Genomic DNA, 16,182 nt, shown 5'->3' on the forward strand with positions numbered 1-16,182 from the left:
TCTCACAATGCCCCAAGTCGGGTTCTCGAATCTCACCAGCTCCGGCAATTCCTCAAATTGTTTTTTTTCTTCCTGATAGCAGTCGCACAGCTAAGCTCGGAGAACCTGGGTGGCTTTTTCTTCATAGCCCGGACGGGACATTCCTTTTTCACTTGTGGAGATGCACTCGTCCCTCTTAATCAGCCATGCTGGAGACGGGTTGGGTTCTAGTCGAGATGAATTGAGATCGTTTTTATGAGCTCACAATGCGGCATGACCCATCCATTCCCACGCACTTTAGTGCATAAGGTGCCGGCTGTTAGGTACGAACCAATCTAATGCATGATCAGGGTTACAAACCGGTTAGAGAAGGAAAAGGATTCATTCCGCGCAGAGTGCTTTTTGGCATCCGGATACATATCTGCTGCACGTCAGAACGAAGGCATTGCGTGCATTCTCGGGCTGAATGATTTCCAGGAACCCTGCTGATGCTGCTGCTGCTACTGAACGACATCGTCTACGCGCCACGGCCGCCAGCTTCGATTTCTGACTTTTGAAGGTGTGCAAGTGAGGAGATTGGGACCTTGTTGCCCAGCATATGTCCAAGCACCTGTTTGCTATTGATTAATGCCAATGAACATTCAGTGTTACATATCTGTTGGCTGCGCAATAAACCTGGCACTTACATACAGCACACCCACTCCTCTTGCCTGCCTGCTCCGAAGCGTAGTAGTAGCAAGCATTACATATTGCATGCCGATGATTCCCATGGTAGCATGGGCTCTCTTCGTATCTGACCACAGAATAATGGCGATGGTCTACGCGGGGGCTTACTACGCTACCGTACTACCGAACGTTCCATTCAATAGTCTTAGGCCCTGGGCCTCCTAGCTAAATAAACCCACCAAACGGGGTCAACCGCAAATCAAACCATCGGCCTCGCTTGATACTGAGTTACGGCAGCGGAACGCTAAGATGGATGGCTCCGTCGCCTGGCATAATGTTGCGATGGGAGGGAGATGTTTCCACATGGGAACCTTGCGCAAACAAGCTCAGCTCTCGATTTCTCACAGGAATGCCCCAGCTCGGAGAAAGGAGAAATGCAGGGAGGAGGGAATCGCAAATACGGGACTGCCTCCGGACCTGTTTCAACTTGACGGATCAAGGCATTACCCACAGCTGCAAGTGCCGGCAGTAAGTGCCCTGACTAAGATGATGATGTAAACATGGAACTTATTGAAAATGAGGAGCTCTCTCGGCCACTTTTTAAATATAATCCGAAGCTGGCGGGACGGGGTGGGTGGTATTGAACGAGTCGTGTTTAAACAACTACATATGTGCATGTAAATCTCAATTTCGGGCCATGTTATTGGTGACTTTAAGCTTCAGTAGATTCTCCGAATTCCTGTACGCAATGCGCTCCAGCTGCTCGGGTGTCACCCACCCGCTCTTTTCCAGATCTTGCATGAACCGGAGCCCGTCCTCGTTCTTAGCGAAGGGGTAGTCGACCGAGTAGAGGATCCTCTCAATCTTGGTGTTCCGTAGAATGGTTGCCATCGGGTCGATACTCCAGACCCCACTGGTGGTGATCCATAGGTTGGTGTCGTACACCTCGCGGAAGAGCCGCTCGCGCTGGCCCCACCGCGGCGACAGCTGGATAATGCGATGCAGCATGAACGGCAGCATCTCGCCCATGTGGCCCGCGATGATCTTCAGGCTATAACTCTCAATGTCAGCGATGCCCCTTCGGGGTTGTAGACTACATGTACTTGTCACGGAAGGGCTGGCTCCTTACCGCGGAAACCGGTCAAACGTCCCTGCCGCGAAGAGGCGCAGAATGTGCAGCCCGACGTCCGAATGCCAACCCCACCCGGACGCGCTGAGACTCAGCGTCGCCGACTTGGCGAAGTTGCCCGTGTAGAGCAGATCCGTCTGCTCGGGGGTCGGCCAGGTGGGGTGCAGGTAGATGGGCACGTCGAGGTCCTGGCCGGCGCGCCAGAGGCAGTCGTACGCGGGCGCGTCGTAGTAGTCGTTGCCGGCGCGGTTGTCAACGAGGGCCCCGACGAAGCCCTCCAGCTCCCGCACGCAGCGGGTCAGCTCCTTCGCGGCCGCGTCGGGGTCCGCCATGGGCAGCACCGCGAAGCCGGCGAAGCGGTCCGGGTGCGCCCGCACCGCGGCGGCGAGCTGGTCGTTGGCGGCCTGGCACTGCGACGCGCGCATGGCGCCCGGTCCGTGGGAGACGACCTGCATGGCGATGTTGGTCTCGTCCATGGACTTGAGCCGGATAGGGCCGATGTCCGCCAGCTTCTCGGCGAGCCCAGGAATGTTGCCCAACTGCTCCGAGTACAGCGCCTTCACATCGTCGGCTTTTTCGGAGAGGAAGTGCTCTTCCAGTGTAATCAAGGGGGGCACCATTTTCACTTCTTTACTTGTACTTTGAGGGCCTACGAGGTTCTGTCTGAAAGTTGAGAAAGCAACGACTTCAAAGTACTAGCAATCAAATCGTCACCGAGTTTTGTCGGTAGTTGCGGCAGGAGCTGCACAGCACTTCGGACTTTCGCCATAGTACCGAGAGTTTAATATCCTACGCCCTGCATTAGACTGATCGATCTGGACTGAGCTGTCAAGTAACAGAAGGTCATTGATTGGCTTGTGCCACAAAGATCTTCAAGCCAGAGAATGGCCAGTATCACACAAAACGAAACAGACGGAATGGGAAGAGATGAGAACTAGAACTGTAGACTTGTGATGTCAAATATCGAAATGTTATTTCTTCAGTATGCCTACTCATTGATCAAAGCCACAGGTCCAAATCACAATTGGGTCTTCCAATAGCTTGGCCAGTTTCACAAGATCACATCTGATGCCCAATCTGAGATATTGGACAGCATGTTACATAAAATGCAGCACATACAATATAATGCTCAATTATACAGCCTTGACAAGACAACGACTTACACATTGCCATTGGGCTTGACAGATGCATGTATTGGGTCGAATGCATTATCCTTGTGATCCATTCTACTCGTTACAGATTCAGTACTGTGAGCCTTGGGCGCCTATCATATACACCAATTATAGATTTGAAGAGTTACAAATAGTAGAGCGATTGATTGCCCATGACAAATGGATCGTTGAAGCTTTGCGAGACTTCAATTGGTGTCTTGGCTGTGGTAGGTGACAGCCCACAGTGGGGTTTTAGCGGCTGTTCACGGTGGGGTCGGTCGCGTTGGGTTAAAATCTGAACATCTCATTTCCTAGGCCATGGATTTGCACTCTTCCTCTCAACTCCCACATCAGCAAAGCTGATAAGACCTATGAATCTACCTACTAGAAACAAGCTCAATGGCCAATCCAGCCGTAGCCTACTTCGTGTGAGCAGTACTACTGATTTCATGTAAGTCCATGTTGCTGCATTTCTTTCCTCTCTTCCAGTTCTATGATGACTACCAACAAGAATTCTGCAATTCTGAAAAGATCCTCTATGGATAGTCCTCGGATGTTTCCTTGGATCTAAAACGTGGATAACTCTCTTGACCTGATCAGAACATTACTTGGCCAGCTTTACTTGAATCCAACGTGTTTTATTTGAAGCTAACGATCACAAACAGACTATGCACAGGGTCCTGAGCGAGCTCCTAATCTAGCCCTCCATCGGGATAGAAGGAGGGTATCGTTCACCGGCTGGCGTGAATTTGCTCAGAGTCTCATCCAGCTCCTTCATGTCTTGCTCAGACAGCTCCACCACTTTGGCGTTCTCGTTTACTCGGTCAGCCGTCGTGGCACCAGGAATCGGGACGACCACGGGCATGCCAGGCCGCTTAGACACGGCCCTTGTCCAGTTGATTGCCAGTTGCGCCGGAGTGCAGCCCCTTTTCTTGGCCATCTCCTCGACCTGATGCGCAAGCTGAATGTTGATGGGGAAAGTGTCGGGCTGGAACCGGGGGAAGTGGCGCAGCATGCTATCCTGAGGGATATCGTCCAACGACTTGATCTGTCCCGTCAGTATGCCGCGGCCTAAGGGTGAGTAAGAAACCAGAGGTATGCCGTGCTCTGCGCAAGCAGCGGCGACACCGTTATCAAGCACATCGGTTGCGAACAGTGAAAGTTCAACCTCGCAAGCCACGATCTTGGTGATCTTGACGGCTTCGTGCACAGTGGACGCCTTGACTTCGGACAGCGAGATGCCACCGATTTTGCCAGTTTGGACGTATTCCTTGTCAATAACGCCAAAGGTCACCTCGAGGGGAGTGTTGGGATCTCGGCGAGCATACTCGAAGATGTCAATTTTCTTGCGCCCGTTCAAGAGCTTGATACAGTTGTCGAGGGATCTCCGGACGCCTTCGGGGGAGCCGTCTGACCCGGATGGACCCATACCGCCCTTGATGCTGAGCACAACCTTATCGGCATCCTCGGGATACTTGGCGAAGTAGCGGTCCAGAAGGGTAAGGCTGTTTTGCTCTGGAGGTCCGTAGAATTCGCCTCCATTCCAGAAGTTCATGCCATTCTTGAGCGCTGTTCGCATAGTCTCGAAAGCCTGTTCCTCTGAGCATGGGTTGGCGCGCCATGTGAGACCCTTGCATCGTTAGATCTGACTGGACCAAGAGACAGACGGTGTTTTACTTACCATAAGACCGAAGCCAATGGGGCCAATCTCCTTTCCTAACAGTTGAGGCATTTTCAAATGATGACAAGTATGTGTTTTTTCAAGGGTGCGTAAATGCGTTGACAGTTTATTGTTGCAAATGCGTGGTCGCGGAATTGGTTGTGTACAGGATGTTTATTTGGAGCAGTTGATATTCTGTTTCATTGCGGGGGTCGGAGGTATCTTTATACTTCGGTAGGCTTTCAGCGCTTCACCAAGGTCCATCGATCGCTACGAGCAGTTCGAATGAATTCTATTCCGCTGTTTGGAAAGCCCACAATCATCGTCCCCGTATGCCCGGCCCCTCCTGCATACGTAGCTGTATTACCTCCATGACGACAATGCCGGGGACATTAAGTCCCCCGGTGGATTTAAGCCGGCATTTGCAGTTTCTGCATGCGGCCTCTACCATACTCTGGGCTGAATCGGACTTAATAACAGTCGGTTTTATAAAATCCATTACGCCGCAATCCGAAGCACATTGCTTAGATACAAACCCGTCTGAGATGTCGTTATTGCTTCAAGCGCCCAATGACGGATGTAGCAAACTGAGATCAGGCGGAGAGTGCAGACATAAACTAGTAGGTCGCCAAAAGCCCTCTAAAACCCCCACTATTGTGTGTCTCTCTCCGTACCCCTCCATGGGGCATGGAGGTAAGCTCTTGGCCAAGGTCGATGCCATAGATTTTGTTTGGCTTCTATTTTGGGTACCAACAAACTTTGCGATCTCGAGATGTGAAAGTCGACACATTCGATCTTGTCGCAAGAATGGACCCCGTAGAAGATGAAAATGCGCATCTGTACCCGACTCTGCAGTAGGTTTCATCTCATTCCTCTTATGTTCTGGCGGAAGCAAGTTCTTCTCCAGTGTGAATCTCGTCGGGCTGATTACTCATTCTTGCGCCCTCGTCTTGTAGTCCACTCAAGCTATTCGATGCGGCAAAGTCTCAAGGCAGATATTTGTACGCGTGCGCGCCTATGGTGCGGTATAGCAAGGTAGGCGGCTTTTCTCTCCTTTGGCGTGTCTTCTTTCCCCGATTACCCATGGAACACTGCCACTGGTTCTATCCACGTTGGACATCGTGCATTGACAGAAGCGGCGATTCTTCCCTTCTCTTCTCCATCCTTGTGCATTTGGGTCTGAACGAATGTTGAACACGCAACGCGCAACGACCGTATAGCTCGCCTTCCGCCAGACCGTCCACCACTATGGGACCGACCTGTGCTGGACGCCCATGATCCTGGCCAAGGAGTTCAACCGGTCCGCCGTGGCCCGGGAGGCCGACCTGAGCATCTCGACGCGGGAGGGCGGGCCGCGGGCCCGGGTGCCGACCGTCGCGCAGTTCGGCGCGTGTTCGGCCCTGGAGCTGGCGCGGGCCTCGAGCCTCGCGGCGCCCTACGTGAGCGGCGTGGACCTCAACTGCGGCTGCCCGCAGTCGTGGGCCTGCGCCGAGTCGCTGGGCGCGGCCCTGATGGACCGGCGCGAGCTCGTGCGCGACATGGTGGTCGAGACGCGGTCCCGGCTCGCCCGCGACGGCTGGGCCGTGGGGCTGGCGGACGAGGACCTCGAGTCGGCGCGGGGCCGCAGCGTGACCGTCAAGATCCGCGTGCACAAGGATCTGCGCCAGACCATGGACTTCATCGACACGGTCCTCGCCGACGACGGCGGGTGCGGGTGGAAGCGCAACATCGACTGGCTCACCATCCACCCCCGCACGCGCAAGACGCCGTCGAGCCTGCCGATCGATCTCGAGGCCTTGGAGATCCTGACCGAGAAGTACGGCAAGCGGGTCCCCATACTGGTGTCGGGCGATGTATTCACATTGCGCACCCTGCCCTATACGAGCCACCTCCTCGACGAGAACAACCACACGCCGACTTTCACCTCTTCCACAGACCCCACCGCTGCGCCGTCATCCTCGCCGTCCAACCCCGGCCCCCTCCACCTCCCGAACCTTGCAGGCCTAATGTCCGCCCGCGCCCTCCTAGCCAACCCGGCCCTGTTCGCGGGCCACGAGACGTGCCCCTGGGAGGCCGTAGACGTCTTCCTCGCCAATCTAGCGCGGGTGCCGCTCATCCTCAAGTCCAGCGTGCACCACCTGACCGAGATGCTGGGCCCCGGGTACGGGCCCGACAAGCGCGCGCTCGTGGGCAAGCGGGACCGCATGCGGCTCACCAAGTGCGGCAACTGGATTGACGTGCTCGACTTACTTGAGGAGCTACGGGCCAAGGCCGGAGCCGCCACGGCGGAAGAGAAGTTGGTGAACAATACTCGATGACGATCAAGACAGAGAGGGGCGGCTTGAAAGTACGGCGAGTTGACAAACCTTGGAGCGAAAAGAAACCTGAATTTAGGGTAAAGGCATACATGAGAATAAACATGTACATCAAGTCTCGGTACGGGCAGTGTTCTTCTGGTATAGAAATGGCAATAAAGTAAAATTACGAACCTGTACACCTACTCGAACATGATACTAAGTTGTCACGGGTCTATGCTATTAGCCTGCGAATCACAACTGGCGGGGGGCACCATTAGAGCACATTGATTACTTTTTTTTTTTTTTTTTGGACACCTTGGTATCGCTGTATTGAATCATTATACGCGAGTGACTATATGCCGTTGGGGGTTTCTCCTTTCCGGGTATGCCATGAAACTCCTCGAAGCAAAACAAACCCAAAAAGTATGCCTAGCCAAACTCCAAGGTAAAATCACGTCCCAATGCTAGTCTCGCTGGGGGAAAGAATGCCGATTTCCATGCCCCATGAAACGCCAACTAAATTATCCTCTCTGGAGTAGACTGGAGGAGATGAACGGCGATGGAAGAGGGCCAATCGCTGGGTGGTGTACAGGTGGAAAAAGTGCTATGAAAACAATTTGGGGCTGTCCTAATGAAGACATGTTCACTCGTCCAGAACCTCACCTTCATCCTCCTCACTGTCCCTCCGTGGCCGTTTCTGGTCTCTGTTCTCCTCAGATATCGGTTGGTGCTCTTTCCGTTTGGCTGGGCTGGGAAAGCCATCGGCGTTTCTACTGTCGTCCTGGGCAGTATGCTCGTGGGTGGCAGGATCATTAGCAGCCTCCTTGAGGGCAGTGTCCGAATCGCCAGGGCCGGTCTGTTGGAGGCCCTGGGATTCAGGATTTGCGAAAGATCCCCCTTTAGAACTCTCGTCAATGTCCATCGCATCTTCATTAGCATCGTTGGAGGCGCCGTTAGGTCTTCCCTTAGTCGCGCTGTCGCCAACAACAGTCTCATCATTACTGTGACCATTCGCTCGCTCCTTAGATCGTGGCTCTGGACTCTGGGTCTGATTCTCCGTCCTAGGAGACACGTTTGTGCTGGAACCTTCGCCCATATACCTAGTCGAGTCGAAGTTGAAGTTAGGAGAGCCTTGGTACGGGCTATCCGCTTTTCTCAGAGGGTTCTCTTTGTAAAAATCCACCATGACGTTACATGCTTGTGACATACGCGCCTCGCTCCCCTCCAGGGCTATCCACCAAGGCTTGCCGCCAACGTCTGGGATCGTCTGCTTGGTGATGGTGCTGGCGAAGAAAATGCTGGACAACGCGACGTCGCGTGATTCCACGAGCAACGGTAAGACCGACAGGCATGAATCGTTGCAAAAGGTCCATGCCGATTTCCTCAGGTCTCTGTTGTGGATGCAGTTCAGATCCTCGAGCAGCTTGTAGAGAATTTGGTAGGGGTGTGTAATGCTGAGGTCGAAAGTCAGGTACTCGAGCATGACTTCCTCGTAACTGAGGATGGAGTCGCGCCAGCGCCAGTATTCCTTGGACTGCTCATCTATGATGAGATTGGCGTTCTTCTGTGCCACCTTGGCTACCGCGATTATAATATTCTTAGTCTTGGCTCCATTCTCTTCGGTTTTGTTCGCTAGGAATAATGCGGTTGCAGCTATGTTCTGTGAAGCAGGTATGGCCGGTCAGCTTGTCCAATGTATATATAGATAGGGCCGGTGGGAATCCAACCAGCAGCAACTGCGCGTGACGGACCAGAGCCAATGAAGGGGGGCGAAAAGAGCTTCGGCGAAGGAAGTGCAACTTACATAGTGATGGATTCCGCGCTTCTCGTCCATGCTGCAGCGCATGTAAAAGCGATGGAAGAAGACGCCGGCAACGTAAAGCGTGAGCTGGGGCAGATTGAGCATGATGCCGACATTGTATATGAAATTGACGCCTTTGGCACGTCGCAAGCGCTCTTCGGCTGGAGGCATGCCCTCGGCAATGCTGGGGCTGCTGTTCACCTCGTCATGGGTGAACAGCCATTGATTGGCGGCCATGCTCCTGCGCGCTGCTGGCTCCGTCGCCGAGCGTTCGGGCGATCTCGCACTACGCGAGCGAGGTCTCGGAGACAGTTGGCTGCTGCTGGTGTGCGCCGGGGGAGGGGGGTAATGGACGTGAGGCGGTGGTGTGGGCACGGCGGGAGGGACGTCGCGTCTCTTGATGGGCGATTTGGAAGAGCGGGAGGCTGAGCGTGCACCGTTGGTGTTGGCGCTGGCGCTGTTGGTAGTGGATGACAGCTGATGATGCTGCTGCTGTTGATGCTGGTTGGGCGGAGGTCTCGTCGGGGTTTGGTAACCTTCACGAGCCGGTGGTCGATATCGGTCGATACTTGCCATGACGAAGCAGTAAAACTAACAGGTCTGGCTTCAACTTTCCAGGCGCTCCGTTTAAGTTCGGAAGGTTCGTGGTCGGTGCCGTAGTCAATAAGTCAAGGCGTCTTCTGGGGCGAACTGGGGCGATGGCCGATTTTTGGGAAGGAGCTGGCCTATGGCAACCCGCCTGGTCCAGCTACAATCCCCGGCTGTTGTTCCGAGCAATTGCAAGCGCAAGTGCCAGGCGACGATCGAGTTGCTTGATTGCTGGATTGTTTGATGCTCTTCTGGGTGATACCAGCGCAAAAGCACTCACTGATGGCGGATAAAAGAAAGCGTCCTGGAGATTAGAAGCACCTTTGTGGTTAGGAAACAATCATGCAGTGATTGATAGGTACATATGTGTGTAAGATAGGCACTGTATACAGGTAGGCAGCCAGGCGGGCATGTAGCTAACAAGAGTTGATAAAGTACAAGATTCAGGTACTGTGTCGGGTGCTCCTTTGAAATTGGACCGCTTCAAACAATGCAGGCCAGGCCCACACCCAACAACAGACATGACAGAACCGGTGCCGGATCTCTATCGTCACCCCATCACGTGTGACCAACCAGAGGAGACATGCACAGTATTGGTGAGGCTTCCTGCATGCGTTGTCATTGGCAACCCAATTGTTTAGGGGTATCGTTTCTCTTACAATCTAAGAGGCATGCTATGTATGCATCTACATCTCGATAATTAAATGCCTTCTCCGTCATTGCGACCCCAGAGTTTCACAGTTCTGTCGTGGCCTCCGCTGACGATCCATCTCGCATCTCTGCTCACGTCCACACTCGCCACGGGACCAGTGTGACCGTTCAGGCTCTGCACCAGCGACCAGTCATCCGCCGAGAAGATGTTGACCTTGTTGTCGAACCCGCTAGACACGAAGAAGGTACTAGATTTCTTCGGGAGCCGATTGCCCTTATCATCAAGTCCCGGTTGCACTGTACCCTCGAGGGGGTCGTCCAGCCCCTTGTACCACCGCAGATCCGACACAGCGCTCTTGTGCGCACCTATGCCGCCCGTCCGCTGCACCTTTCTGACGTCCCAGCACTTGATCCAGCCGTCGGCTGACCCTGTCAGGACGCGATGGCCGTCTGAGCTCCAGTCAAGGCCGTGGATGGGCTTAATGTGTCCATCCTGGTGACCATCCAGGATCATGACTGTCCGTCCTGAACGTAGATCCCAGATTCTGCCGATGCTATCCAAACCCGCGCTGGCCAAGAGCGAACCATCGGTATTGAAGCTGATTGCAAATACACCCCTCGAGTGACCCTCCTGCAGTAGTAATTCTGTCGTGGTCTCAACATCCCAGAGTCTCCATGTCGTGTCTTCACTGGCGCTTGCTAGATAACGGCCCGAAGGATGGAATTCGACGCGACAGACTCGTTGGGCATGACCTTCCAGTGTCGATAATGGCGTGTCTTTCTCCAAGCTCCATAGATGAACTTTTCCTTCGGCGCCGCCCGAGGCCAGGTTGACCGACTCTCGGCTCACACCTCGCTCGGGGATCGTTGCGCCAGGGAACCAACTGATGCCGCTAACTTTGTTGGTATGTCCTCGTAGTGTGCCCTTCTCCTCCAGCGAAGGGATCTCGATCAGTTTGATGCTGCCGCCCCAGTTGCCCGCCGCTACCATCTCGCTGTTGGGCGATATCCTCGTCATACTGACATGCCTGTCGCCTGCTGTCTGACTGCCCTGTAGCTCGAATCCCTGTAGCCTCTCCCGGACCTGCTTGCGGAACTTAACGTGGGTGCGTAGAACAATGCCGCTCTCTTCCTTCTGGGATTCCAACCGCTTCTTGGCGCGCGGCAGGGAGTACCTGGCGATGTCCTGTCGCGCCTTTAGGAGCGCCTCGCCTCCTTGTGTGTAGAACTCTTCTTCCTGGTCGTCTGCATCCTCGGAGGCGGCGTCCTCCATCTCGATGTCGGGCGTGCCGTCGGCTCCTGACGCCGCCTGCTGTTCGGCCTGCACGGTGAGCAGTTCGCGTAGACGGGCTCTCCGGTCGGCCGGGTCTTCGCCAAAGAGCGTCATCGGCTCGCCGAGCTCGCGGAGCTTCGCGCGCACGCGGCCATCGTCTGTAGGTACGGCGATCGTGTTGGCGAATCGCTTGCGCTCAAATTTCGAGAGGATGGCTGAGGCCTTCTCTGGGGCTATGCCGGTATCTCCGCCGGGAATATCATAATCGTGATCGGTTTGCAGGTCTTCCAGAGCGATAGTGCGGTCCTTGAATCTAGGGTTAGTTGCTGGCAGGTGATTGCAGGGTATCAAAGAAGCCCGTACCTCTGTTGCTTCCTCCACATACGCCTGACGCGAAGGGTGCATCATCTTGGCGATAGTGACCTGCGCGGTGGTTTTGAACCAATTGTTGGTGTATGTTCGTCACTCCGGGGTATACGGCTGGTGATATTCTGCTGGAAGAGTGCGGTAAGATGTACCGGGGCAAGGCTGTCGATCCAGATTCGGAAACTTGAGGATTTTGAGGCTGGAGCTAGGGGAGTGAACGCAGACGTTTGGTGGGGCAGGCCAATGCAGCGGAATGGCCTAGCTGCCTAGAGGGAACTTTTTACGGAGGGTCTTTAGTGCTTCCACTACCACGCTGTAGGAGACCCAATCAGGCCTGTCAATTGATGAGTCTTATACAGCTTCATTTCTTACCTATCATGTGTAGCCGACGACCAGGTGCATTTTGACTGTAATTATCCCATTGCTCTTGCCACACCCAGTAGAGGTGCCTAATAAGCAGATCGCTTCATTTTAAGTATCCTTCTGCAATTGTGCAATAAACATGTTTAACAGTTCGTTCACATTGAGATTAGATTATACTTGAACGAGGTGTATTATCGTTCAAACAAAACACTGTGAATATGATGTAGTGTTTTTTATCCTATCCCTCTGCTCGGTTGCTGAGACTGTATCCCCATTTACTTTTAGTATTCCATGCGTACATATATATTTACATACATTAGGGTTGGTACAAACCATGCGAAGTCCTTATGCTGCCACGGGACTGCGCACGTCACCCCCCTGAGGAGCACCTCGCTACCCAACTCCTCAGCTCCAGGGCACCTACGCATAGTACATCAACCAAAATGTCGTATACTGAAGTACCCCGTTCCCCTGGTCGATCGCCTACCTGCGTCCGTCGCGCTGGCTCTGTACTCGTCCCAATCATAACCAGCCCCTGGCTCAAGGAATCGTCGGCACCAGCGTGACAATGACCCAGTGCGCCACGGCCCGCTCGTCCTTGAGCGGCGTCCAGTGCACCACGAACGCCTCGTCGCCGCGGAACTTGGCGCTGCGCCGCGTCTGCAGCCGCAGGTCGACGCTGACGGGGTGCCCCGCGCGCACGCAGCTGCGGACGCGATTCTTGTAGTCGCCGGCCGCCGCCGCTGCCGAGGGGCCGATCATGCAGCTCTTGAGGAACTTGAACACGTCGGACCCGACCATTGTGCTCTCGTTGCTGCTGGTCTTGCTCGCACCGGCACCATTGCTGCCACCGCCGTCGAGCATCGTCGGGTTACTGTTGCTGCTACTACTACTGCTGCTGCTGTTGCTGCTCTGACCCCCCAGGGGATGCAACACGTCCGCGACCCCCTGCGAGTAGAAGTGGACGACGAACGAGTCGGCGCGCACCACAATGTATTTGGAGTAGGCCGTGTAGAACTCCTTGATCTGCGTCGGCAGATCTTGGCCCTCCATGCGGCCCAGCACGTCCTGTTCCATCCCGCCAGCGCCCGTCACCGGCCCCACATCGAATGAGGCCACAGACTTGAGCGGGTTAACGTTGCTGTCGTTGCGCAAGCCGAGGGCGCGGAGTAGAGTTCGGGAAAAGGAGGTACGGGGCTGGGTATGGTTTTGGCTGGCCTGGGACTGCTCGGGTTCGTCCGATTTCGACGTTGATAGCACGCGCATGACATCGGCACTGTTGTGAATCGTGCTGGAGCAGTTAATTTGTCCGCCCAGCCAGAATGCGATTTCGCCGTTCTCGCCAATGAGGGGAGCTGGCAATGAAGTCAGTCTCGTTAAGAAACGCCATGACTAGGATAGGGGGTGTGCATCTTCGACTCACCGATATAGAGCAGGTTCCAGAACGGGTCTCCGTTTTTTTTGTAGTTGAGCAACAGCTCGACTGCTTCTCTGCCTTCGATCATCGCGTTCCTCAGGCGCCGCACCGGCACGGGGTCCGTCAGCTTTCCTTGCAGGAATCGGCAATTCCGGGAAATGATTTCCGTGCGACTATATCCTGTGACCTTGATCAACCCGTCCGAAGCATACACAACGGGATTATCGGCGAGGCTGCAGTGTCCCTATCGCATTAGTACTGTCGATCCAAGAAGTACCACAACAGCCGCAAAATCACACACCTTGGGCTCGTCAAGCAAAAGCAGTCCCCCAAACCTTGGAACTTGGACCGGTCATTTGCCAATGCTTTGCTCGCATTCAGTGTGAGCTGGTGGTTTACAAATCTTGGATAAATATCCGTGAAGACTAGCTGCTCCACCAGTACTTCCATTTCCGTGAAAAGGGCTTCCATAGCTGGCAGCTTGGTCATGACGATCGACTTCATCCTCTTGTGGACTTCCTTGAGCAGTTTGCCGGGCACGTTGAGTTGATGCGGCGACTGGTGCGTCATGTAAGTCTTGTGGATGCCTGTCATAATATCTGCGAGTTGGTTTAGGGTTGTATGGTACTGCTCAATCTGTATGGTTGTTAGCGAGAGTAATCGTTACAGGTAAGAAAATTCCGTTCCGGCGATCGACCTACCTTTGCCAGAAACTCGACGTTTTCGCTGCATACCCGATTCTCACTGAACTTGAGAAGATGATGCGCCGTCGCGGGATTATGCAGTACGACTTGAAACACCTGTTGACTGAAGAAATCGGGCAGGCGACTCGAACCACGGCTGCTGAGGCTCCCATGCTGCGATGGGGCTTTCTTTATCGTCGCGACACTCGGCCTCCTCCCCAACATCCCTGGCACTACTGGACCGCCTCCATTTGTATTAACTTCGGCTTCGGTAGTAATCGCGCCGTCGCCACTGAACTCGACCCAATCGCCGTTCTCGTCGACGTAGGGAAGCACATGCACTGACGGGTTTCGTAATGGGGATTGGTGCCGGCCGTTTGTATCGAACCGGCTGAACGGTCCCACTCCTTGGATCGAGTGTGAACGAGACTGTGAAGGTGTCTTGGGCCGCTTGACAGTCGAACTGTAACTGGCAGGCATAGAGAGTCGGGAAGAGATGCTAGAGTAACTGTTCCGCCGACGGGTCTCATATTGCGAGACAGTGTCTTCGTCCAGGCGAACGAGCGCAACCGGTGTCGAGCTCATGCTTCGATCAGGTTTCGAGTCGCTTTCCAGGTCCTCGCCGTGTATGGTCCTGGTGTTTGAGACGACCGGGAGGACTGTGGTATATGTTTCATAGGGGGTCTTGGTATTATCGGGGCCGACTTCACCGTTGCGCGTCGGTTTAGTCACGGGATCAGGATGTGTCTCAAATTCGTTCCGCGGCTGCAGGTCGCCAGAACCGTGTTCGCTAGAGTGTGTTCGGCTCATCATACTTCGGGGGCGCTCAATAATGGATGATTGTCTCCTTGGAATCCGGATCAAGCCGTTTTCTACTCTGGGCAAGTCTTTCGCAGCCCTTAGTCGCGCTTCCCTCATTTGGGCGGTTACATCTTGCGAGGAGGACTCCGAATCGGGTGTATCGTAGTAGACCATGCTGGAAAGCGGTCTGGTCCGGCTGTTGCTTCGGTGAACTGAGACTACAGACTTGGATCGGGAGGCGAGGCCGATTGCCCCATGCTGTTTTTGGGACAGAGAAAGTGACTGGCAGCGCTGGTCAGAGTAGGTGATACCGAAGCTGCCCCTGCCAACGATGGCCTGCTGTGCGGCCGCAATGGACCCGGCCGCGCTTCGATCTGTGAAGGCTTGACTCAGTGGCCCCGGCTCGCCATTGCTGCTGTCGCCATTTGTGTCAAGTGGGCGGTCTTCACCATCCCGGCCATGCCAAGCCACTTCCTCGGCCTGTACTGGAAAGCCATCTGCAGCCATTGCAGCATAAAGAATTATGAGGAGGGACAGATGCCTATGCGAATTGACAGTTTATGGTGTTCATGACGACACGGGTCTAGCAAAAGCAGGCGATATCAAAATGAGTAAGGAAAACAGAGTCCGAGTAGTTCCACAGGGATCAGGAAGGAAAAGAAAAAGAAATAAGTCAAAGCAGCAGGATGTGATCAAAAGCAACGAAGGGAACCAATTGTGGTGTAGTCCGGCAACGCGGCCGCTTTCATAAGGTTGCTAGCGATGCATGAGTGGCGTGGGTTTGGCATCCCTATGATGCCAGGATCTTGTTCGCGACTTGAGGCTTGGGGAGCATTTCCATAGGACGGAATCCTGATATGCATTGGGGATATGCCAATCATGCACAGAGTTCCCCGTTGACTAGTAGCAAACGCCTACGCCTCGAGGCTTTCACTTCCAGCAGGATTATCACGGGCTTCAGGATAAACCTTAATGCTGCCGCATCCTGATAGGTCTAGGCCATATGGCGTTTTCAGCAATCACAGTGATCAGCCCGCCCAGGCCGGCTTTGGGCAAGCAAGCGCAGTGGGGGACGCGGCATAGTCGGTAGCCATTATATGAGCGGGATTGCCGATCGCTGCCCGTCAAGGCCGTTCGACTCTCTGATTTGGTGTTTAATAAGACGAATGGGAGAGGAGCAAGGGGGCGACAAAACCCTTCACGATTCTGGGGGGCAAAGGTACCCAACAAGACGACGAAGCTTCTTTGGCTTTATTTGGGCCCGTGACGGCTATTGAGTTTAGGTAAACAACCCAAGAGGGAAAAAGCAACGAACAGCTGAGATCCTTCTTTAAGGTTGTTCCTGTGGAATATTTTA

At 54.2% G+C, this 16,182-nt stretch overlaps 6 protein-coding genes across 6 annotated transcripts; 1 reads left to right on the top strand and 5 right to left on the bottom strand.

Moving 5' to 3' along the window:
- Positions 1–1,329: 1,329 nt before the first annotated feature.
- PG985_002453 (uncharacterized protein) lies at positions 1,330–2,394 on the bottom strand (the record flags this gene model as incomplete). The annotated part of the gene is made up of 2 exons (XM_066822222.1): positions 1,330–1,696; positions 1,775–2,394. The coding sequence occupies 2 exons, from the start codon at positions 2,392–2,394 to the stop codon at positions 1,330–1,332; spliced, it is 987 nt and encodes a 328-aa protein (XP_066689654.1).
- A 1,228-nt stretch (positions 2,395–3,622) lies between these two features.
- PG985_002454 (uncharacterized protein) lies at positions 3,623–4,657 on the bottom strand (the record flags this gene model as incomplete). The annotated part of the gene is made up of 2 exons (XM_066822223.1): positions 3,623–4,555; positions 4,607–4,657. The coding sequence occupies 2 exons, from the start codon at positions 4,655–4,657 to the stop codon at positions 3,623–3,625; spliced, it is 984 nt and encodes a 327-aa protein (XP_066689655.1).
- A 735-nt stretch (positions 4,658–5,392) lies between these two features.
- PG985_002455 (tRNA-dihydrouridine synthase 4) lies at positions 5,393–6,903 on the top strand (the record flags this gene model as incomplete). Its single annotated transcript, XM_066822224.1, has 3 exons — positions 5,393–5,439; positions 5,542–5,620; positions 5,806–6,903. The coding sequence occupies 3 exons, from the start codon at positions 5,393–5,395 to the stop codon at positions 6,901–6,903; spliced, it is 1,224 nt and encodes a 407-aa protein (XP_066689656.1).
- Positions 6,904–7,525: 622 nt separating this feature from the next.
- On the bottom strand, positions 7,526–9,259 carry PG985_002456 (uncharacterized protein; the record flags this gene model as incomplete). The annotated part of the gene is made up of 2 exons (XM_066822225.1): positions 7,526–8,542; positions 8,687–9,259. 2 exons carry the CDS (start codon positions 9,257–9,259, stop codon positions 7,526–7,528), a joined length of 1,590 nt encoding a protein of 529 aa, XP_066689657.1.
- A 712-nt stretch (positions 9,260–9,971) lies between these two features.
- Positions 9,972–11,603, bottom strand: PG985_002457 (uncharacterized protein; the record flags this gene model as incomplete). Its single annotated transcript, XM_066822226.1, has 2 exons — positions 9,972–11,501; positions 11,559–11,603. 2 exons carry the CDS (start codon positions 11,601–11,603, stop codon positions 9,972–9,974), a joined length of 1,575 nt encoding a protein of 524 aa, XP_066689658.1.
- Positions 11,604–12,464: 861 nt separating this feature from the next.
- Positions 12,465–15,332, bottom strand: PG985_002458 (uncharacterized protein; the record flags this gene model as incomplete). Its single annotated transcript, XM_066822227.1, has 4 exons — positions 12,465–13,279; positions 13,348–13,574; positions 13,643–13,977; positions 14,043–15,332. 4 exons carry the CDS (start codon positions 15,330–15,332, stop codon positions 12,465–12,467), a joined length of 2,667 nt encoding a protein of 888 aa, XP_066689659.1.
- Positions 15,333–16,182: the final 850 nt, after the last annotated feature.

The sequence above is a fragment of the Apiospora marii genome, assembly GCF_038362585.1.
Source record: "Apiospora marii strain CBS 49790 chromosome Unknown utg000002l_segment0_segment0, whole genome shotgun sequence".
Lineage (NCBI taxonomy): Eukaryota > Fungi > Ascomycota > Sordariomycetes > Amphisphaeriales > Apiosporaceae > Apiospora > Apiospora marii.